This window comes from Mustelus asterias, chromosome 1 (assembly GCF_964213995.1).
Source record: "Mustelus asterias chromosome 1, sMusAst1.hap1.1, whole genome shotgun sequence".
NCBI classification, from domain to species: Eukaryota; Metazoa; Chordata; class Chondrichthyes; order Carcharhiniformes; family Triakidae; genus Mustelus; species Mustelus asterias.
Genome location: NC_135801.1, coordinates 125,202,530 through 125,227,510, shown reverse-complemented (window position 1 = coordinate 125,227,510; position 24,981 = coordinate 125,202,530). Strand labels below are relative to the sequence as shown.

Genomic DNA, 24,981 nt, shown 5'->3' with positions numbered 1-24,981 from the left:
CACTTTCTCAAAAAACTCAATAAGGTTAGTAAGGCACGACCTACCTGCCACAAAACCATGCTGACTATCACCTATCAATTCATTACTCTCCAAATAACTATAAATCCTATCCCTTATAATTTTTTCCAACATCTTGCCGACAACAGAAGTGAGACTCACCGGTCTATAATTCCCGGGGAAGTCTCTGTTCCCCTTCTTAAACAATGGGACAACATTCGCTAACCTCCAATCTTCTGGTACTATACCAGAGGCCAACGACGACCTGAAGATCAGAGCCAGAGGCTCTGCAATCACTTCTCTTGCCTCCCAGAGAATCCTTGGATAAATCCCATCCGGACCAGGGGATTTATCTATTTTCAGACCCTCCAGAATATCCTGCACATCCTCCTTATCAACTGTAATACTGTCTATTCTACTCCCTTGCAACCCAGTGTCCTCCTCAGCTATATTCATGTCCCCTTGCGTGAACACCGAAGAGAAATATTGGTTCAATGCTTCACCAATCTCCTCCGGTTCCACACATAACTTCCCTCTGCCATCTATAACTGGCCCTAAACTTGCCCTAACCAACCTTCTGTTCTTGACATACCTATAGAACGCCTTAGGATTCTCTTTAACCCTATCCGCCAAAGTCTTCTCATGTCCCCTTTTAGCCCTTCTAAGCTCGCTCTTCAACTCCCTCTTAGCCAATCTAAAGCTTTCTAGTGCACTACCCGAGTGCTCACGTCTCATCCGAACATAAGCCTCCTTTTTCTTTTTAACCAACAAAGAAACTTTTTTGGTGCACCACGGTTCCCTAGCCCTACCAATTCCTCCTTGCCTGACAGGGACATACCTATCACAGACTCGCAGTAGCTGCTCCTTGAAAAAACTCCACATGTCGGACGTTCCCAGTCCCTGTAATCTCCTAGTCCAACCTATGTTTCCTAATTCTCTCCTAATAGCCTCATAATTACCCTTCCCCCAGCTAAAACCACTGGCCCGAGGTTCATGCCTATCCCTTTCCATCACTAAGGTGAACGTAACCGAATTGTGGTCACTATCACCAAAATGCACACCAACTTCCAAGTCTAGCACCTGGTCTGGCTCATTTCCCAGCACCAGATCCAATATAGCCTCACCTCTAGTTGGCCTGTCTACATACTGAGTCAAAAAACCTTCCTGCACGCTTTGAACAAAAACTGACCCCTCTAACGAGCTAGAGCTATAACAATTCCAGTCAATATTAGTCAAGTTAAAATCCCCCATAACAATTGCCCTATTACTTTCACTCCTAAGCAGGATTGACTCCGCAATCCTTTCCTCAACCTCTCTAGAACTTTTAGGAGGTCTATAAAAGACTCCCAACAGGGTGACCTCTCCTCTCCTATTTCTAATCTCCGCCCATACTACCTCAACAGATAAGTCCTCATCAAACCTCCTCTCTGACACTGTGATACAATCTCTGACCAATAATGCTACCCCTCCCCCTCTTCTACCTCCTTCCCTACTTCGACTAAAACATTTGAACCCCGGGACCTGCAGCATCCATTCCTGCCCCTGCTCTATCCATGTCTCTGAAATAGCCACAACATCGAAGTCCCAGGTACTGATCCACGCTGCAAGTTCACCCACTTTATTGCGAATACTCCTGGCATTGAAGTATACACATTTCAAACCCTGCTCCACCCCACCTCTTACCTTAACAATGACATGTTAAGGTATGTTAACGAATGCAAATCGCCCTTACACTGATTTTCAGCGTGGATTCCGTCGATGCGAACAAACTTAGGCTGGGAGACACGCGGAGTCCCAGCTGCCCGGCACGAATCCCACACATCAGCCGCCACTGATGTCTCCCAGCCCGCGACACGATTGGAGAATCGCCCCCTTTATCTTTCTGACAACTGCTGACCTTTTTCACCTGGAAGGAAAACAATGGCGCTTCCTCCATCAATCCCAGGTTGAAATACATTCTCATAAATGTATAAGCTGCCTTCTGGTTGACTACTCAGTCACCTAACTATAGTTGGCAATTAAATGATGGCAGTGGAATTCCAATGGAAATTGGATGAATGCTCAATTTTAAGTTCAGTCATTCCATTGCCATTAAGTGAGCTGTTCAAAATTCTCTGAAATATTTTTGGTCACTACCTTAACTAATTTTCTGCACTGATTCAGGAAACAGACCTGACTTTAGACTTCAATCGCATTTTGTCACATATTAGGGACCACTTTTTAATGTTTCACCAACTTTGCCAATAACAGATGTTTGTGAGAAAACCTCTTGAAGTCTTTTTATTTTTGCATTTTTCTTCTATTAAACTTTAAATATGGAGAAAAGCCTTTTGTGCTGATAATATTGTTTTCCCCAGTAAGGGGCATGACATCAAACAGTATGGCAATTCAGCAAGACTACCTCTCTATCCACTGAATCAATTGTACTCTTTCCACAGACCAAACAAAAATTCTTCTTAATTCTTCTTAAATGTAAGAAGAAAAATTATTTTCACTAACTTTCCCAACTAAAATTATTTGAGATGAAAGATGTTTTTTCTAATTATCAATTTAACTTTATACCTGCTCCCATATAACACAATATCTAAACATTCCTGAAGATTCCCTGATTTTCTTTAGCAGTAGCACATCATTCTTATTGAATTCAGATGGTTGGAAACAAGAAACATCTGGTATAATAGCATTGTCTGTGGAATTATAGGCAGATAAGATCTTGTCATTTTTGAATCTTGATATTGTTGATTTTTCCAAAATCATTATTCAGCCGCAGTCTTTTTGGATATTCTTTCTTAGCTTAGTTTTATTTTACTTTGTTGTAGGACTTTGATAGACAAAAGATTGGAAAACTCTGCAGGTATTTATAATAATGTTAGATACGGTCAGTATAATTAACTCTCAGATGCAAAAAACATCCATGGTCTTATTTCTAAAGATATTCTGTCTTTCTGTTCCTGATTGGAAATCTCATGTTACTACGAAAGGCCATCTATTTTAAGTTTCAATTTTAATGACAAAACTAACTTGATCACCCTTAGATGCTTTTTTGTTTCTGGGGCAAAAATTATTCTTTAAAGTTGTACTTATGGACATACCTCTAAAATGCTGACAAGTGATCAAAAGCGAGTGCTCTTCTTACTTTTTGTATGTAATAGAGATAGGAAATATGCATCTGTTTTCCCCTCGTATTGGATTGTACAGTACTGTGCAAATATTGATGCCTATATCAAGAACTAATTGGTCAGAAATTTGACTCGCATAGCTTTGGTTGAAGTGTGAACAGAATAAGAAATTAAGAAATAGGAGCAGGATTAGGCCATTCAACCATTCAAGCCCACTCTGCCATTCAGTTAGATGATGGCTGACCTTCTTCCACACCAATTTTCTGCACTATATCCATACCCCTTGACGTTTTTAATATGTAGAAAACTATTAATCTCAGTCTTGAACATACTCAACAACTGAGCTTCCACCACCCCACTGAGGATGAGAATTCCAAAGATTCAGCCCTCTGAGTGAAGAAATTACCCCTCATCTCAGTACTGAATGACCTGCCCTTTATTCTGAGACTGTGTCCCTTGGTTCTAGACATCCTACCCCCAGCCAGGGGAAACATCCTTCTTGCACCTACCCTGTCAAACCCTGCAAGAATTTTGTATGTTTGAATGGGATCACCTATCATTCTTCTAAACTCCAGAGAATAAAGACCCAGTTTATTTAATCGTTTCTCTTGGGCAATCTCAACAATGAATTTAATGAACCAGCATCAAGAGCACTTTGAATGAGGACCCTGAGGACTGTATCTTTGAAGTCCCATCATGGCGCTCACCCACACCCTACACCAGCACAGCAATGCACACCTCGGTGAGGCTCAGATGTAGACTATTTGGGGATCCCAATTGGGGTGAGCACAGCACACATTCTGTTCTACAGCAGGCAGAGACAGAAACTTCAAAAGTCACCAGCACTCAGAGGACTGTGTTAGGGTACGGAATAGAAACTGCAAAGATATATTATCAAGTCAGTCTAGACCCCAACAATTTGAGACAATGTGAGGACTCACTGGGAAGATTTTATTAAAACAGATTTTATTTAACACCACAGTTTAACTATAACAAATAAATTACCTTAAATTTTAATAATTGAACAATACTTAAACAAGCGAAGATACAATTCGTAACTGCTAATTTATCTCTATCTTAGTTCAAGGAATGTTCCTCTTACAGACTTAAACCCCTCTACAAAATCATTTAGCAAAACACAGGGCTTATATGCTTGTACTTAGATTGCCAGCCCTGGAGCTCCCAGACAATCTCCAAAGAGAGAGACCGAGAGACACATCTAGCTTCTTTCAGAAACTGGCAGGAATTGCTTGTTTAAAAATGAAAGAGAAACTGTATCTTCTCTGCAAACTTGGCTCCTCACATTGAGCACACAACACACTCTCTGTCAATCAACCTAATCAAAGCTTTATTCTGAAACCCCAGGGGAAAAACCAAGGAAACACAAATTGATTAACTCTGTTGAGACAAACACAACATCAGCAAAAATTAGTTGTTATCCTGCCATGGAGTTGCGTGGTTTTTCAGACAAATCGACTCCTTGCAACAAAACACTGCCTCTTACAAGAATCATGATATAAATGTATATCTTCAAGAGACGGGCGGCACGGTAGCACAGTGGTTAGCACTGCTGCTTCACAGCTCCAGGGACCTGGGTTCGATTCCCGGCTTGGGTCACTGTCTGTGTGGAGTTTGCACATTCTCCTCGTGTCTGCGTGGGTTTCCTCTGGGTGCTCCGGTTTCCTCCCACAGTCCAAAGATGTGCGGGTTAGGTTGATTGGCCATGCTAAAATTGCCCCTTAGTGTCCTGGGATGCGTAGATTAGAGGGATTAGTGGGTAAAATATGTAGGGATATGGGGGTAGGGCCTGGGTGGGATTGTGGTCGGTGCAGACTCGATGGGCCGAATGGCCTCTTTCTGTACTGTAGGGTTTCTATGATTTCTATGATTTCATATTAGCGCAATTGCTAGAGGCAAGAAATCTGCTTGACTCTGAGTCAGAATATGAGCCTCTGGATTCAGTCCTGAATCAGGTGGTGGAGGTGCAGCAACAATCATAGGAGCATCAGGAAGGGATGTCAACTGCACTCCTCAGATTGCCATGCACGATGGAGGAGTCCATCTGCCTTCAGTCTGAGTTGATTGCACTATTGTGCCAACACTCCAAGATCTACACTGATAGGCAGGCAGCTGCTGTGGACACCTTGGTCCACGATATCAGTCCTGTTGTGCAAGCCGATCTCCATTGCTGAAGCCATAGCTGGTCTCCAGCAGTGTCAATGCAAGAGGACTGTGGGCCAGTTTGACCTCACTCCAGCTTCACCTTCTCTCAAGGAATCAGCCAGGGGCCCTTGAACACCATTGGAGAAGGAAGCCAGCAGCTCGGGTGACTCCAGTAATGTCCAGCCAATCCAAATCGCCTCTCTTCCTTGATCCAGCCGGTTCCAGCCAGGCTGAGGAGAGTGCACCAAGCTTACAGCTTGACACTCTAAGGAGGCTGGGGCCTCTAAAAGACGCTTGCCAAGGTCATCACGGACAACAGGGTGTAGCAGTTGGCAGACTGCCTCCACCTCCACTGTGGGCCACTCCATATCTCCTCTTGTGTTTGCCTCCTTTGTCTTAAGAGCTGTATTGCAGTCACTCAGGTTGCACACCATGGTCGCTCTCCCAACTAATTGTGGATGATCATGATCTTGGGCATTCGTTTGTGCAGTCTGATTACTTGTCACTGCAGTGTTTGTCCATTTTCATCTCATTTCAACATCAGTGATGTAGCTCCCATCACGTTATCTGTTCTTGCAGAAGGCATGTTATTCAAATGTTTTTCAGCGTCATCTATTTTTCAGTGTTAGCTGTGTGATATCAAGGCAGAGGTGTTCCACCATGTCGTATGCATGCTTGAAATATGATGATGTAGTGTGAAAGGACAGAAATGTTAACACGTGGAGAAGTGTGATATGTCCTGGAACTCCATGTTATCTGTCTTCTACCAGGACTCCTATGCTATGACCCCATACTGTAAAGGACTGAGCGATCCTGTCTGGCAGCCACATTTGCGACTTCCTGACGATATCTAATAAGCTGTGCAATAAGTGTGAGCATCTTTCCAACTTGTACATGACCCTGGCCCTCTCAGCCAAATTAGTGTCCTTGCACTCGAACCTCCAGATATGAGCAACTGTAATCGGGCAGGTGTATGTGTTGCACCCAGTGGCTCTCATTGCAATGTATGGATGCAGCGCTGTGCATCCCCTCACCTGATCACTGGCCATGGTCACCAATGCTGCATCAAAATGGTCACGTGGTGGGCCATGAATCTGTTGAGCATGGAAAATAGGTGCAGGAGTAGGCCATTCGGCTCTTCGAGCCTGCACAACCATTCAATATGATCATGGTTGATCATGCACTTTCAATATCCCACTCCCGCTTTCTCTCCAAACCCCTTGATCCTTTCAGCCACCAGGGCCACATACAGCTCCTTCTTGAACATATCTAATGAACTGGCCTCAACAGCTCTCTGTGGTAGAGAATTCCACAGGTTCACAACTGAGTGAAAAAGTTCTTCCTCATCTCAGTCTTGAATAGCTTACCGCTTATTCTTAGACTATGACCCCTAGTTCTGCACTTCCCCAACATCGAAAACCTTCTCCTCGTATCTAGCCTGTCCAGTCGCATCAGGATTTTATATGTTTCTATGAGAGCCCCTCTCATTCTTCTGAATTCCAGTGAGTACAAGCCCAGTCAATCCAGTCTCTCTTCATATGTGAGTCCTGCCATTTGAGGAATCAGTCTGATGAAACTTCGCTGGACTCCCTCAATAGCAAGAATGTCCTTCCTCAGACTAGGAGACCAAAACTGCACACAATACTCAAGGTGTGACCTCACCAAGGCTCTGTATAACTGCAGCAAGACATTCTTACTCCTATACTCAAATCCTCTTGCTATGAAGGCCAGCATACCGTTCGTTTTCCTCACCGCCTGCTGTACCTGTGTGCCAACCTTCAGCGACTGTTCCACCATGACACCCAGGTCACGTTGCACTTTCCCTTTTCCTAAACTGCCACCATTCAGACAATAATCTTCCTTCTTGTTTTTGCCACCAACGTGGATAACCTCACATTGATCCACATTAAATTGCATTTGCCAAGTATTTGCCCACTCAGCCAGCCTGTCCAAGTCACCCTGCAGCCTCTTAGCATCCTCCTCACAGCACACACTGCGACCCAGCTTAGTGTCGTCTGCAAATTTGAAGATATTGCATTCAGTTCCTTCGTCCAAATCATTAATATAGTGAATAGCTGGAGTCCCAGCATTTAACTCTGCAGATCCCACTTGTCACTGCCTGCCACTCTGAAAAGGACCTGTTTATTCCCACACTCTACTTCCTGTCTGCCAACCAGCTCTCTATCCATGTCAATACATTACCCCAAATACCATGATTTTTAATTTTGCTCACTAATCTCTTGTGTGGGACCTTGTCAAAAGACTTTTGAAAGTCCAGATACACAACATCCACTGGTTCACACTAGTCCACTCTACTTTCACATCCTCAAAAAATTCCAGAAGATTTGTCTTTCCTTTAGTGAATCCATGCTAACGTGGACCGATCCTGTCACTGCTTTCCAAATGCTCAGCTATTACATCCTTAATAATTGACTCCAGCTTTTTCCCCACCACCAATGTCAGGCTAACCGGTCTAAAATTCCCCATTTTCTCTCTCCCTCCTTTTTTAAAAAGCTACCCTCCAATCCACTGGAACTCTTCCAGAGGGCTGGAAAATGATCACCAATGCATTCACTATTTCTAGGGCTACTTCCTTGAGTACTCTGGGACACAGAGCATCAGGCCCTGGGGACTTGCTGAGTTTTAATCCCAGCAATTGCTCCAATATAATTTCCTGACTAATAAGGATTTCCTTCAGTTCTTCCTTCATTCTAGACCCTCTGTCCCCTAGTATTTCTGGAAGGTTATTTGTGTGCTCCTTAGTGAAGACAGATCCAAAGTATTTGTTCAACTGGTCTGCCATCTCCTTGTTGCCCATTATGAATTCACCTGATTCTAACTGTAAGGGACCTACATTTGTTTCCACCAGTCTTTTTTCTCTTCACATATCTGTAGACGCTTTAGCAGTCAGTTTTTATGTTTTCTGCAAGTCTACTCTCATATTCTATTTTCCCTTCTGAATTAAACCCTTTGTCCTCCTCTGGATTTTAAATTGCTCCTAATCGTCAGGTTTGCTGCTTATTCTGGACAATTTATATGCCTCCTCTTTAGCTTTAACACTATCCCTGATTTTCCTTGTTAGCCATGGATGAGCTACCTTCCTCGTTTTACTCTTATGCCAGACAGGGATGTACAGTTGTTGAGGTTCATCCATGTGTTCTTTAAATGTCTGCCATTGCCTATCCACTGTCAACCCCTTAAGTATCCTTTGTCAGCTTATCCTAGTCAATGCACACCTCGTACCATTAAAAGTTAGCTTCCCTGAAGTTCAGCACCTTAGTCTCAGATTTAACTGTGTCACTCTCCATCTTAATGAAGAATTCTACCATATTATGGTAGAATTCATGATCGAGAACCATCAATCGTACTTTCAGACAATTCTGCTGGGAGAAATGGAGTATAATAAATTGAATTAACAACCATCAGCATCCTGGAGGTCACCATTGACCAGAAACATAACTAGACCGGCCACACGAATATTGTGGCTGCAAGAACAGGCCAGAGGCTGGGTATTCTTTGGCATGTAACTCTCCTTCCGACTATCAAAGCTATTTATAAGGCACAAGTTCAGAGATGTGATGGAATATTCTCCACTTGGTCTGAATGACTGCAGCTCCAGCAGTACTCAGGAAGCATAATATCATCCAGGACAAAACATCCCACTTGATTTGCGCCCCATCCACCACAAGTATTCACTGCCTCTACTGCTTCCCTTGTCCATAGCATGTACCATCTGCAACGACTCACCAAGACCTCTTTGACAATACCTTCCATGATCTCCACCCTTGAAGAACAAGGCCAACATGCATGTAGGAACTCCAACACCTGCCAGCTCCCTTCAGTCACGCACTATTCCAATTTGGAACTATAACACCATCATTGCTGGGTTAAAATGATGGAACTTCCTACCAAACAAGGTTGCGGGTGTAGGTATACTGCACAGTCTATAACGGTTCAAAAAAGAAACTCACCACCAGCTCACTGGATAATAGGGATGGACAAGAAATAAAAGAAAGACTTGAATTTATATAATGCCATTCATGACGTAGGACTTCCCAAAGTGCTTTATAGCAAGTGAAGTAGTTTTGAACTGTAGTCACTGTTGCAACATAGGAAACGAGGTTGCCAGTTTGGGCACAACAATCAGCCACAGACAGCAGTGTGATAATGACTAGCTAATCTATTATTTAGGTATTGATTGTGGGATATATATTGACCAGGACAAAGGGGAGAACTCGTCTTCTCTTCGAAATAGTATTTGGATCTTTTATGTCCACCCGTGAGAGCATACAAGCCTTAGATAAACATCTTGTCCAAAAGATGTCACTTCCAGCAATGCTGTATACCTGCAGTATTGCACTAGGTGTCAACTTAGATTTATGTGCTCAAGACATGACTCAGACGAGAATGCTACCAACTGAGCCATATCTGACTCTGCGATGACAAATTTCATTTAGTTTCCAAGTGCCATTTAGATTTGTCCCAGATTATCTCTGAAACTTTCTTCACCACTTACATTAGGTTGGCTAACTTGTATTTGCCAAATTTATCCCGCTCCCCTTTTTTACACAGAACATAGCATTTGTTGTGCTGAATGGTGCCTCCAGGATGCAAATTACAAAAAAAATGTAAAGATGTTATTTTTGTTTCTATTTGTTGACAGAGGCTGAGCAGACTCCAAATAGTGCAGTGGCAGAATATTTAAATGAAAGGAAAAAATACGAAGAATTACGAAGACAAAAACCAAAGAATGGGTCCAGCCGTGAGGAACAGGTAATGGATCTTGCACAAGAACCTTGATTATGTTTTCAGCTTAATGCTCTGAAAGAACCAGTTGCAGTCATGTTTAGTGTCCATGAGCTTGAATTTCAACCCGAGAACCTCACGCCCAGATAATTTCCACGTACTGACCCCATTCTGCATCCGCATAACTCATTTGATTCCATCTTCAAATGTAAATTCCATAATTGAATCAGGGGCGAACTCATTTAGTGACACTGAGTGTTACCAGCAGTTAGGAGCTGTGTGCATAGAATGGGCATCATAAGCAGGTGATAACAATGATAGGGCCTGCCACTGCCTTGCAGAAGAGAGGAGGCAACATATCAGAGGGCTAGCAATCTCACTGCACAAAAATAGCCAAACAGCAACCCCACCCGCTTTCTAGAACAAAAGCCCATTGTTGATAATTTTTCATTCTTCACTGTACCCCTTATTGAACCCAACAATGTATTGTAACGTGCACCCTCAGCAGTTTACAAATTGACAATTACTTTTGGTTCTTCCTCCACCAATAACAAGCCGTTCAAGGAACTTAGCAGATTGTTAATTGAAGGTGAGTGTCTCTTCCCACACCCCCGTCCCTGCTTTCAAAATTCTGTGCATCTCAGAGTTGTCGCGACACTGACATGCCATTTGGGAACGCTATTTTCAAATCTTGCCCACGCACTTCCTTTCTCGCCATCACAGAATTGAAAATTCTGGCCCATCTGGTCAGAAGTGAAGTGTTCGGACAATTTTCAAAGTTATCCAATAGCATGTCATTTGATCCTCAGTGTTAAAAATGTACCAAAATATTGAGTGAAATTTCACTTGAATGTCAGAGGCTGAGGGGTGACCTGACAGAAGTTTACAAAATTATGAGTAGCTTGGATAGAATGGATAGTCGGAGTCTTTTGGTCAGGTAGAAATGTCAATTACTCGGGGACATAGGTTTAAGGTCAAAAGGGGAAACTTTATAGGAGATTTGAGGGGCAAGTTTCTTTACAGGGGGTGTAAGTGCCTGGAATGCGCTGCTGGAAGGGGTGATAGAAGCAGATATAATAGCAATATTTAAGAGGCATCTTGACAGATACATGAATAGGCAAGCCCGATCGTATAGAGGCAAAAAAGGTCTTTAGTTTAGAAAGGCGTCGTATGTTGGCGCAAGCTTGGTGGACAGAAGGGCCTGTTTCTGTGCTGCACTGTTCTTTGTAACTGAAAAATTGGCTACACACTATATAGATCTTCATATTGGACTCTGAGGTCATGTGAAGCTGTTACATTGTGAATACTTTTGTTACTATCACTGACTTTCATGGATTTTAGTAACTTAATCACATTGCAAAAGTCTCAGTTTTTCTTTGGAAGAAAAAAGAAACACAATACTTCATCAACCTGGACTTGTAGAACTGGTAGAAACATTTACATTCCCAACTAAAATTAATCACCCTCTTGGCCACTCTTGTCATCTCTGTTGACTCAAAGTTTCATCTTATGCTGGCGCCTCAGCTCCTATTGCTCTGCTGCTCTTGAAAATGCTTACTCCAAAGATGTTTAATCAAAAGAACCTGTTTCTTCAGTCACCGGAACCTGAAACAATCAGTTACCAACGTGCAACCCAGGCTGGGAGTCAGCATGATTAAAATGCATTTCCTGACTTATCAACATGATTGGTGCAGCTATAGCAACAGCAAACACTGAAAAGCCAAACGTGAGCCCGTCACCACATGGCCAGGGAACCCTGACCTGATTTTATGGCTGTCAAGCCATTACATGGCTCGGATCATGGCTTCTGCCCCATCTTGGAGAAAATCCCACCTCTGAAAACTGCCAACCAGTCAGATGGCCATCACTCTCCAGTCCCAGTAGTGCCACTAGTCCCCCCAGAGAATCATTGCATCGTTGCTGCAGGCTGGACACCAAGGTAAATAGGGCTGTTTCACTGGGGCAATTAGGCCCCAAAGTCAGCCCCCTCCCCCGCTGTCACTGGTAAAATACGAACAGCAGCAGAAGAAGGCCTTTAAGTGGCCAACAGCACGTAGGGTGGTTGAAAAAGACGATGAAGGATACTGCGCCACATATGAATGTATGGAAATGACAGGCAGGAGAAGACTAACTGATCCATCTAAGCCTGCCCCACATTCTTGAAACCCAGAATATTATGACCAGACGCTTCCTAATCCCCACCCTGAAAATACATTGAAAATATTTTTAAAATCCCAAGGCCAAAATGGGACAAAATACCTGGAGATTTCCTCTTCAACACATCAGGAAATCAGAACTATTCCAGAAGATCTCATTGACCATGCAAAATACTGTGGATGCTGATAAAATGTTATCATCCTGAAATGTTAACTCTGGCCCTTAGCGAAAGTAGTGTTGGGGCCCCGAATCCAGAAACCCTGCCTCCATATCCAGCACAAACCATTTTGTGGGGTGCAAACAAGGGTGGGACAGGTTTCACACATGCATGTTTCACGGAAAGGGCAGTACATTTTGAAGTGCAGCTGATTGCCAACAGAAGTGATTTTTATACTCCTATTTGCAGAATCCAACTTGTGTGACTTACTACTTTGTACAAAATTAATAAAGCTATTTGAAGGATTTTGGAGAGGTCAGGAACCCTTTTGGAGAGTACAAACAATTTCAAGAAATGCCACACAAGGTCAGCCATTCCATAACAGGTGTGTGGGCATTCACGGTATTTTGCATGGTCAATTAGGTCTCCTGGAATAGTTCTGATTGCCTGATGGCTTGGAGAAACACAAAAGAGAGTTGGAGGTCTTAGAAGGGCATTTCTCTTTGGCCAATATGACTTGGGTATCCAGGTAGGAAAAAGGATAGTGTGCCAAAGGGAGCAAGTGCCCATCGTGTCAAAGAAACTGCAAAATGAGGATTGCACTGTCACATATTCGGGCCATGGAGGTACATGAGTGGGAACAGCTTGCAGCCAGAGAGAACAGTTAAGACCAGGAGTTGGAGGCAGTGCAGCACACACCAAGCAGGAGAAGGAGGACCACAAGGTTTTACCCCAAGGTAAGGGTACGCCAATTCCGGAGCACCTGGACATGAAAACCAATGCAGAAAAAGGCTCAAAATAATCCAAAAAATGGTTACAGAGATATGTGCCATGGTGCGATAAGTTCTGGCAGCACAGTCCGAAGTTCTATTTGCTCTACCAGTGGCACTTAAGGTGACAATGGCTCTAAAATGTTGCACTGCTGGCACTTTCTAAAAGTCAGCTGAAGACGTCTGCAACATTTCACTATCAGTGACACACAGGTGCATCAAGGCAGTTCCAGATGCTCCCTTTGCTCAGGTGAGGGAGCACATAAACTTCCCAATGTATTTGGCAGCACAGACATAGAGCCATGGAATTTGCAGAAATAGCAGACTTCCCTCAAGCACAGAGAGCTATCAGATGTACCTTCAACACCACGAGGGCACCAAGTAATCAATCAGAGACCTTCATAAATTGGAAGTACAGTATATCCACTCGAATGTGCAGGTGGTGTGTGACCACACCAAGATGTTTTTGCGCTTATGTGCATGGTATCTTGAATGCTGCTATTATTCTTTTATACTGAGGAATTCACAGCTGTCTCAACTTTTCAAACCCCAACGGAGATCTGTGGTTGATTTCTGTGGGACAAGAAGTACTGCTTAATGAGGTGGCTGATGACCTCCTTTAGGAGGCCACGCACAGTCCCTGAAAGGCAGTACAATAATAGCCACTTGCTGACCCTCAACACAATTGAACAGGGTTTTGGCAACTTGAAGGAGCACTTCAAATGCCTTGCCCATTCTGGGGGATTATTACAATATTACCCTGCAAGTCTCCAAAATATTCATTGTCTGCGATATGCTTCACTATGGTGCGGCAGGGGCACTACAACAGGAGAGGACAGAAGCTGGCCCTATAGTTATGATAGATGAGAAGGAGGTCCCTATCCAGGGTCATAGAGATGACGCTGCTGAGGCGAAAGAGGGTGGAAATGGGAGATCACCAGGGAAATATACCTATATATCCATGGCAGATTCCTTACAGGCAGGAGTTGTTGTCAGAAGCCCCTTAATACAGAGCAGATTCTTCTAAGCTTTTGATATGTCACCAAGTACAGCAGCCAGTCCCCAGTGAGCAGCTTCAACATAATTAACCTTTAACATGGATGCCACATTTCTTCAGGAAAATGCCCCTGGACAGCATGGTGGCACAATGGTTAGTACTGCTGCCTCACAATGTCGTGGACCTGGGTTTGAATGTGGCCTTGGGTGATAGTCTGTATGGAATTTGCACATTCTCTCCGTGACTACGTGGATTTCCTCCAAGTGCTCCGGTTTCCTCCCACAGTCCAAAAATGTGCAGGTTAGGTGGATTGGCCATGCTGAATTACCTCTTAGTGCCCAATGATGTATAGGTTAAGTGAATTAGCCCTGGTAAATTCACAAGGTTACAGCGATAGAGTGGAGGGCGTGGGCCTGGCTAAGATGCTCTTTTGGAGAGTTGGTTCAGAGGGCCAAATGGCCTCCTTCTGCACTGTAGGGATTATTCTTGTTTATTCCATCGCTAACAAAAGAGAAACCAACAGTACATGTTGAAAGTTAGTGTCATCAACATGGCAGAAACCTTGACCATCATAATGTTTGACCTCAATATAGTGCACAAATACACTTTGAGAAGTCCTTTTAAACCTGGACCATATATATTACAGGCTGTCATTGAGCTGGAGAAAACACCACCTCTTTCCCATTCAAATCATGCCCACTATGCCAAGAGTGCCAGTAGGAAGCATGACTTTAGACCCACGACCTTCAGCTATAGAAACATAGAAAACTACAGCACAAAACAGGCCCTTTGACCCCACAAGTTGTGCCGAACATATCCCTATCTTTTAGGCCTACCTATAACCCTCCATCCTATTAAGTCCCATGTACTCATCGAGGAGTCTCTTAAAAGACCCTATTGAGTTTGCCTCCACCACCACTGACGGCAGCCGATTCCACTTGCCCACCACCCTCTGAGTGAAAAACTTCCCCCTAACATTTCCCCTGTACCTACCCCCCAGCACCTGAAACCTGTGTCCTCTCAAAGCAGCCATTTCCACTCTGGGAAAAAGCCTCTGAGACTCCACCCGATCTATGATTGTAGTACTGCAGTGACTAAGCGTTATGCCACACGTACGTTTACCACTCTTATTATTATCTTCTCGAGTAGTGTCTGGACATGCTTCTCTGGAGCAGACATGGTATCTTGACGTGCACGCAACCCACTTTATTCATTGTATAACAATCGTGCAGATACTGCCTTCGACACCATTCATGGTTGAAGTGCACCTAAAAAACTGGATTTGATCATTGAGTGGAATAATTGATCCTCCCTTAAAGAGCAACTATTGGTGGACAAAGAATGCAGTAAGGACCATCTCAATCTGGAACACTTATTTGAAAGCCTAGAAAAGGAAACATCCTTCCACTATCAGGCATGTATGAGCACACCCTTGCTTAATTGTGATATTAACAAGTGATCTGAAATGAAACCATGCTGCAAAGTGCTTCATAAGGGCATTATTAGTCAAAATTTGACACAGAGCCACATCAGGACATAGAACAAAGAAGAACAAAGAACAATACAGCACAGGAAACAGGCCCTTCGGCCCTCCAAGCCTGTGCCGCTCCTTGGTCCAACTAGACCAATCGTTTGTATCCCTCCATTCCCAGGCTGCTCATGTGACTATCCAGGTAAGTCTTAAACGATGTCAGCGTGCCTGCCTCCACCACCCTACTTGGCAGCGCATTCCAGGCCCCCACCACCCTCTGTGTAAAAAACATCCCTCTGATATCTGAGTTATACTTCGCCCCTCTCACCTTGAGCCCGTGACCCCTCGTGATCGTCACCTCCGACCTGGGAAAAAGCTTCCCACTGTTCACCCTATCTATCCCCTTCATAATCTTGTACACCTCTATTAGATCTCCCCTCATTCTCCGTCTTTCCAGGGAGAACAACCCCAGTTTACCCAATCTCTCCTCATAGCTAAGACCCTCCATACCAGGCAACATCCTGGTAAACCTTCTCTGCACTCTCTCTAACGCCTCCACGTCCTTCTGGTAGTGCGGCGACCAAAACTGGACGCAGTACTCCAAATGTGGCCTAACCAGCGTTCTATACAGCTGCATCATCAGACACCAGCTTTTATACTCTATACCCCGTCCTATAAAGGCAAGCATACCATATGCCTTCTTCACCACCTTCCTCACCTGTGTTGCCACCTTCAAGGATTTGTGGACTTGCACACCTAGGTCCCTCTGTGTTTCTATACTCCTGATGACTCTGCCATTTATTGTATAACTCCTCCCTACATTATTTCTTCCAAAATGCATCACTTCGCATTTATCCGGATTAAACTCCATCTGCCACCTCTCCGCCCAATTTTCCAGCCTATCTATATCCTGCTGTATTGCCCGACAATGCTCATCGCTATCCGCAAGTCCAGCCATCTTCGTGTCATCCGCAAACTTGCTGATTACACCAGTTACACCTTCTTCCAAATCATTTATATATATCACAAATAGCAGAGGCCCCAGTACAGAGCCCTGTGGAACACCACTGGTCACAGACCTCCAGCCGGAAAAAGACCCTTCGACCACTACCCTCTGTCTCCTATGGCCAAGCCAGTTCTCCACCCATCTAGCCACTTCTCCTTGTATCCCATGAGCCTTAACCTTCTTAACCAACCTGCCATATGGGACTTTGTCAAATGCCTTATTGAAATCCATATAGACGACATCCACGGCCCTTCCTTCATCAACCGTTTTTGTCACTTCCTCAAAAAACTCCACCAAATTTGTAAGGCACGACCTCCCTCTTACAAAACCATGCTGTCTGTCACTAATGAGATTGTTCCATTCTAAATGCACATACATCCTGTCTCTAAGAATCCTCTCCAACAACTTCCCTACCACGGACGTCAAGCTCACCGGCCTATAATTTCCTGGGTTATCCCTGCTACCCTTCTTAAACAACGGGGCCACATTCGCTATCCTCCAATCCTCAGGGACCTCACCCGTGTCCAAAGAAGCGTCAAAGATTTCCGTCAGAGGCCCAGCAATTTCATCTCTCGTCTCCCTGAGCAGTCGAGGATAGATGCCATCAGGCCCTGGGGCTTTGTCAGTTTTAATGTTCCCTAAAAAACCTAACACTTCCTCTCTTGTAATGGAGATTTTCTCTAACGGGTCAACACCTCCCTCCGAGACACTCCCGGTTAACACGCCCCTCTCCTTCGTGAATACCGATGCAAAGTATTCATTTAGGATCTCCCCTATTCCCTTGGGTTCTAAGCATAATTCCCCTCCTTTGTCCCTGAGAGGTCCGATTTTCTCCCTGACAACTCTTTTGTTCCTAACGTATGAATAGAATGCCTTAGGATTCTCCTTAATCCTGCCTGCCAAGAACATTTCATGACCTCTTTTTGCCCTTCTAACTCCCCGTTTGAGTTCTTTCCTAATCTCTCTGTATTCCTCCAGAGCTCCATCTGTTTTCAGTTGCCTGGACTTAACGTACGCCTCCCTTTTCATTTTAATCAGATCCTCAATTTCCCTGGTTATCCACGGCTCTGGAATCCTACCTTTCCTATCTTTCCTTTTTACAGGCACATGCCTATCCTGCAGCCTTATCAATAGTTCCTTAAAAGACTCCCACATGCCAGACGCGGACTTACCCTCGAACATCTTCTCCCAATCAACATCCACCAATTCCTGCCTAATCCGGCTATAGTTAGCCTTCCCCCAATTTAGCACCCTGCCCGTAGGACAGCACTCATCCTTGTCCATTACTATCCTAAAGTTAACAGAGTTGTGGTCACTATTTGCCATATGTTCCCCTACCGAAACTTTGACAACCTGACCGGGCTCATTTCCCAGAACTAGGTCCAGTATAGCCCCCTCTCTCGTCGGGCTATCTACATACTGTTCCAAAGAACCTTCCAGTACGCATTTTACAAATTCCTCCCCATCCGGACCCCCAGCTCTAAGCACTTTCCAGTCTGTGCCAGGGAAATTAAAGTCCCCCACTACAACAACCCTATTTTTTCTGCACCTATCCAGAATCTCCTGACATATCCTTTCCTCCACTTCCCGTGGGCTGTTGGGTGGTCTGTAGTACACCCCCAGCATAGTGACTGCACCCTTCCTGTTTCTGAGTTCCACCCACAGCGACTCAGTACATGACCCCTCTAAGTTGTCTACCCTCTGCACCGCGGTAATATGCTCCTTAACTAATATCGCTACTCCCCCACATTTTTTAGCCCCTCCTCTGTCTCGCCTAAAACACTTATACCCCGGAATATTCAGCTGCCAGTCCTGTCCTTTTAACCAAATTTCCATCACCGCAACCACATCCAAATTCCGCATAAGCATTAAGGCCCTAAGTTCGTCGGTTTAACCGTTACGCTCCTCGCATTGAAGCAGATGCACTCCAGACCTCCAGGCCCACTCAGGTCATCCTCCTCCAGAGTGCTCCTCTTCTTAGCTAGCCTTGCCCTGGCCCCCAGCTCAACCCCAGCCTCAGTATTTACTGACCTACTGTTTTGTTTCCCACCCCCCTGCCACACTAGTTTAAATCCTGCCGAAACACACTAGCAAAACTCCCAGCCAGGATATTTGCTCCCTTCCAGTTAAGGTGTAACCCATCCTTTCTGTACAGTTGCCATCCTGACTTGAAGATTTCCCAGTTATAAGAACAACAAAGAACAATACAGCACAGGAACAGGCCCTTCGGCCCTCCAAGCCCGCGCCGCTCCCCGGTCCAGGATTGAATCCTGAATCCAGGATCCCCGCCCAATTTTCCAGCCTATCTACATCCTAATATCCTATCCACCGAGCTGTCCCTCACAGCTACGATGCTTTGTTCATCACAACCTATTAACTCACCCCCACCCCCCCATTCCAGACCATGTGATCTCCAGGGAGAGGCGAAAACCCAGAGTGAAAACCCCAGGGCCAATATGGGGGGAAAAAAATCTGGGAAATTCCTCTCCGACCCCCTGAGGCGATCGAAACGAGTCCAGGAGATCACACTGGCCCTGATCGGAAAATGCTTCCCAACCCTATTCATTTCCACTTCTGCTTTACGAACACCATCTGAATTCCCTGCCCCCGAGACAGGTTCCCAACTATCTGCAGTCTCGCTCTGTACTGGCACCAGCAAGATGATCATAGAATGAAGCCTTGAAACGAGAAACAAAGAACAATTAGCCCGCGCCGCTCCCTGGTCCAAACTAGACCACTCTTTTGTATCCCTCCATTCCCACTCCGTTCATATAGCTGTCTAGATAAGTCTTAAACGTTCCCAGTGTGTCCGCCTCCACCACCTTGCCCGGCAACCCATTCCAGGCCCCCACGACCCTCTGTGTAAAATATGTCCTTCTGATATCTGTGTTAAACCTCCCCCCCCTTCACCTTGAACCTATGACCCCTCGTGAACGTCACCACCGACCCGGGGAAAAGCTTCCCACCGTTCACCCTATCTATGCCTTTCATAATTTTATACACCTCTATTAAGTCTCCCCTCATCCTCCGTCTTTCCAAGGAGAACAACCCCAGTTTCCCCAATCTCTCCTCATAACCAAGCCCCTCCATACCAGGCAACATCCTGGTAAACCTCCTCTGTACTCTCTCCAAAGCCTCCACGTCCTTCTGGTAGTGTGGCGACCAGAACTGGACGCAGTATTCCAAATGCGGCCGAACCAACGTTCTATACATCTGCAACATCAGACCCCAACTTTTATACTCTATGCCCCGTCCTATAAAGGCAAGCATGCCATATGCCTTCTTCACCACCTTCTCCACCTGTGACGTCACCTTCAAAGATCTGTGGACTTGCACACCCAGGTCCCTCTGCGTCTCTACACCCTTTATGGTTCTTCCATTTATCGTGTCGCTCCTCCCTACATTATTCCCACCAAAATGCATCACTTCGCATTTATCAGGATTGAACTCCATCTGCCATTTCCTTGCCCAAATTTCCAGCCTATCTATATCCTTCTGTAGCCTCTGACAATGTTCCTCACTATCTGCAAGTCCTGCCAGTTTTGTGTCGTCCGCAAACTTACTGATCACCCCAGTTACTCCTTCTTCCAGATCATTTCTATAAATCACAAACAGCAGAGGTCCCAATACAGAGCCCTGCGGTACACCACTAGTCACAGGCCTCCAGCCGGAAAAAGACCCTTCCACTACCACCCTCTGTCTTCTATGACCAAGCCAGTTCTCCACCCATCTAGCCACCTCCCCCTTTATCCCATGAGATCCAACCTTTTTCACTAGCCTACCATGAAATTACGAATTTAAAACCCTCCCTCTTGCACCAGTCCTTTAGCCACGCGTTCAACTGTAGAATCTCCCTGTTCCGAGCCTCACTTGCACTAGACACCGGGAGCAGTCCAGAGATTGCTACCCTGGAGGCCTTACCTTTTAGCTTAGCACCCAACTCCCTGAATTTCTCTCGTATGACCCCCCTGCTCTTCCTACCTACATCATTTTCACCAATGTGTATAATCACATCCGTTTGACTACCTTCCTTTTTAAATATGCTTCCTACCCTCTCGGAGACATCCAGTACCCCGGCACCAGGGAGGCAGACTACCATCCTGGATTCTCGTTCACTCCCACAGAACCGCCTGTCCGTGCCTCTAACCATTGCGTCCCCCACAACTATCGCTCTCCTAAACCCCTTCTTTCCCTTCCGGACCCCTGAGCCTGTCTCCATGGAGGCGATCTGGTCCTCGTGGCTTACCCCTGGAGGGTCATCCCCCTCCACAGAATCCAAAACAATATACCTATTTTGGAGGGGGACAACCACAGGGGATCCCTCCACAGACTGCTCACTCCCTTCCCTTCTCCCATCTGTTGCCCATCCCTTTCTTTTATGGGAGACTGCCACTGGGGTACTTTCTGGCACATCACCCTTCTGACTATTACCCCTCCTAACTGTGACCCACGTGTCTTCCTTCCGAGACCCTGGTGTCACTACCTGACTATAACTTTTATCTATTAATCTCTCATTTTTCCTAACTAAACTGAGTTTATCGAGCCTCAGCTCCAGCTCCCTTACACGATCCTTCAGGAGTTGCAGTTCCACACATCTGGCACAGATATGGACTTCCGGGAGGCAAGTTGTCTCCAGGAACTCCCACATCCCACACCGAATGCAGTATACTGGCCTCCCACTCATACCAGCCATGTCCTTTTTAGTTTTTGGGAGATAAAGCAAAAAAGGGGGTGTAACAGAAGAAAAGCAAACAACCTTCCTCGCCTTCGCCGAAGCCCTGTGAGCCAAAGCCCTTACAGCTCACACTCTGCTCCCTGCTCACTCCACTGCCCGCTCCAGACGCTGCCCGCTCAAAAGTGCGGCCTGCTTTTAAACCCTCCAAAAAACCTTCCCCAGGCTGCTCCTGGGCATACTCCCTGTTTTGAAAAAAACCCTCCGATTTTTATGCGAAATTTAACTGAAAAATAAATAAAATGCAGACACAATCTTTCTTACCCTCAGCCTGCTCCTGTGGAACAATGAGGCTGAAACCTCCAAGGTAAGCCCTTTTTAAACCTTCCCCAGGCTGCTCCTGGGCCTACTTCCTGTTTTGAAATAAAAACCTCCTTTTTAAATTAGCCCTTTTTAAACCTTCCCCAGGCTGCTCCTGGGCCCACTAAGATGGACATACTAAGATGGGTGAACAAAAGTTTAGTTAAGGAGATAGATTTTGTGGGGCATTTTAAAGAGGAGCAGGAGATGGAAAGATTTAGAGGGGGAATTGCAGAGCTTTGGGCATAGCCACCTGAAAGGAGGATCACGAGTGTTGGAGCAATCAAAATCAGGGATGCACAAGAAACCAGAATTAATTCACTAAGAGACCAAAAATCTGTCTATTCAGCCTTAAATAGATTCAACAATGGAGCATTCACAATCCTCTGGGAGTAGAGATTTTCAAAGATTTGCAATCCTCTGAGTAAAGTAATTTCTCTTCCTCTCGGGTTTAAATGCTTGGATCCTTATCCTGGGACTGTGTCCTCTTGTTTTAGACTCCAAGACCAGTGGAAACAATCTTTCAAGGTCTACCTATCAAGTTCCTTCAGAAGTTCATAAATGAGATAATCTCTCATTCTTCTCATTTCCAGAGAAAATAAGTCCAATTTACTTAGTCTCTCATCATAGGATAACTCCCTTATCTCAGAGACCAATCCAGTGAACCTTCGCTGTACTACCTCCAATGCAAGTATATCTTTTCATAAATGTGGAGAACTGCACACGCTATTCCAGATGTGGTCTCACCAAAACCCTGTATAATTGCAGCAAGGTTACTTTATTCTTGTACACCAATCCCCTTGCAATAAAGACCAACATGCCATTTGCTATCCTAATTGTTTGCTGCACCGACATGCTAATTTTCTGTGTTCTTTGTACAAGCACGCCCAAGTTTCTTTGAACATCAATGTGTACAAGCTTCACACCTTTTAAAAATATTCTGCTTTTCTATTCTTAGGATCAATGTGAATAATTGCACTCTTCACTGCATTATACTACATCTGCCATCTTGTTGCCCACTCACTTAACCAGTCTATATCTCTTTGCAGCCTTTGTGTCCTTCCCACAGCTTACCTTTCCACCTAGTTTGGTATCACCAGCCAACTTTGATACATTTACTGTTCTGTCTCTTCATTTAAATCATTAATATAGATTGTAAATAGCTGAGGCCCCAGCACTGATTCTTGTAATGCCTGCTAAGTTGAAAAAAACTCCTTTTATGTCCACTCTCTGTTTTCTATCCATTAGCCAATCCTCTATTCATGATAAAATATCACCCCCAACTCCATGAGCCCTTATCTTGTCTATTAATCTTTTATGTGCCACCTGATCAAGTGCCTTTCAGAAATCCAGGTATGTCACATCTACTGGTTCCCCTTTATCTTCCCCACTAGTTATATTCTCCAAAAACAATAAATTTGTCAAACAGGACTTTCATTTTGTAAAACATTTTAACTTGTTCTAATCATATTGTGCTTTGTTAAGACTTCCTTCATAGTAAATTCCAGCATTTTCCCAAACAACTGATGTTAGCCTAACTGCCCTGTAGTTCACTGTTTTCTCTCTCTCCCACCTTTTCCTCAAAAAATGGTGTAACATTTGCCAGCTTCCAATCTGATGTTGCCGAATCTGTTCCCGAATCTAAGGAATTTTGGAAAATCTCTGCCAGTGCATCCACTATTTCTATAGGCATCCTTTTAGAATCCTAGGATGTAGGCCATCAGGTTCCAGGGATTTGTTGGATTTTAGTCCCTTAAGTTTCTCCAATATTTTTTCTCTGCTGATTTTAATTTCCTCACTTTCTAGCCCCTTGATTACTTTCTATTTCTGGTGTGAAGAGGGGAACAAAATATTTGTTCGATGCCTCTGCCATTTCCTCATTACTCATGATAATTTCTCCTGCTTCTCCTTCTAAGGGATCAAAGTTTACTTTAGCTACTCCCTTCCTCTTGATATACTTATAAAAGCTCTTACAACCTGTTGTTATATTTCTGGCTAGTTTACTCTCATAATCCAATTATTCCCTTTCTTTACTTTTTGGTTGTCCTCTGCTGGTTTCTAAAACACTCGCAATCCTCAGACTTGTTACTGCTTCATTGCTTTGTTACACAACACTAGATATAGGATAACTTATTCCCTAGTCGGTTCCATAATTTATTGCTCCAAGAAACTGTTAGAAAAGTATTCTACAAACTCATTTTCTAGACCACTCTTGTCAATTTGACGGGCCTCTTGTGTTGGCACTCTGGAACCTAAAACAGTAGCGAGACATGGGCCACATATGCAAACCAAGAAAAGCGGCTAAACAGCTTCCACCTCCACTGCCTCAGATGAGTACTAGGCATCTCCTGGCAAGAGAGTATGTTGAATATAGAAGTGCACCAGTATTCAGGGAACCCCAACATATTTGCCCTCTTCATTCAGTGACAACTCCATTGGCTGGGTCAAGTGAGCCAGATGGATGATGGCCACATCCCCAAAGTCATGCTATGGCGAGCTTGTTTTCAGCACTAGACCAACAGGTCACCCATGCTTGCGATACAAGGATGTCTGCAAGCGAGACTGTAAGTTAACAAGGATCTGAATCAATGTATGGGAAGTCCTCACTACTGGCCTGGAGACAAGCAGTTGGGAAGCTTGTGGAAAAAGGCGAAGGTAAAAGAAGTGGCCAGATGATAGAAAAGGGAATCCCCAGAAGGAAAACATGTCAGTCGACCTTGGGCCAATGCTACTTCTCGGTGCCAGCTGTGGAAGGAATTGCCACTCTCAAATTGGCATCTACAGGCAAGGTTCAATACAAAAGTATACCCTGGATGCAGTCCATAAGAACATAAGAACATAAGAAATAGGAGCAGGAGTAGGCCATCTAGCCCTTCGAGCCTGCCCCGCCATTCAATAAGATCATGGCTGATCTGACGTGGATCAGTACCACTTACCCGCCTGATCCCCATAACCCTTAATTCCCTTACCGATCAGGAATCCATCCATCCGCGCTTTAAACATATTCAGCGAGGTAGCCTCCACCACCTCAGTGGGCAGAGAATTCCAGAGATTCACCACCCTCTGGGAGAAGAAGTTCCTCCTCAACTCTGTCTTAAACCGACCCCCCTTTATTTTGAGGCTGTGTCCTCTAGTTTTAACTTCCTTACTAAGTGGAAAGAATCTCTCCGCCTCCACCCTATCCAGCCCCCGCATTATCTTATAAGTCTCCATAAGATCCCCCCTCATCCTTCTAAACTCCAACGAGTACAAACCCAATCTCCTCAGCCTCTCCTCATAATCCAAACCCCTCATCTCCGGTATCAACCTGGTGAACCTTCTCTGCACTCCCTCCAATGCCAATATATCCTTCCTCATATAAGGGGA

General features: G+C 44.7%; 1 protein-coding gene across 4 annotated transcripts in view; it reads left to right on the top strand.

Annotated features, from left to right (window-relative positions):
- cwc27 (CWC27 spliceosome associated cyclophilin) overlaps nt 1-24,981 on the top strand; it is a 176,199-nt gene that overhangs the window by 126,481 nt on the left and 24,737 nt on the right. For 3 of the 4 annotated variants that reach the window (XR_013498531.1, XM_078218276.1, XM_078218267.1), the window contains one exon: nt 9,943-10,052. Coding sequence is in view for 3 of the 4 variants with exons in the window: in XM_078218276.1 (XP_078074402.1) it covers nt 9,943-10,052 (110 nt within the window). In the remaining variant the exon portion in view is untranslated. Of the gene's footprint in view, nt 1-9,942; nt 10,053-24,981 lie in introns of those variants that run through there. The other variant, XM_078218286.1, reaches the window with a different exon arrangement.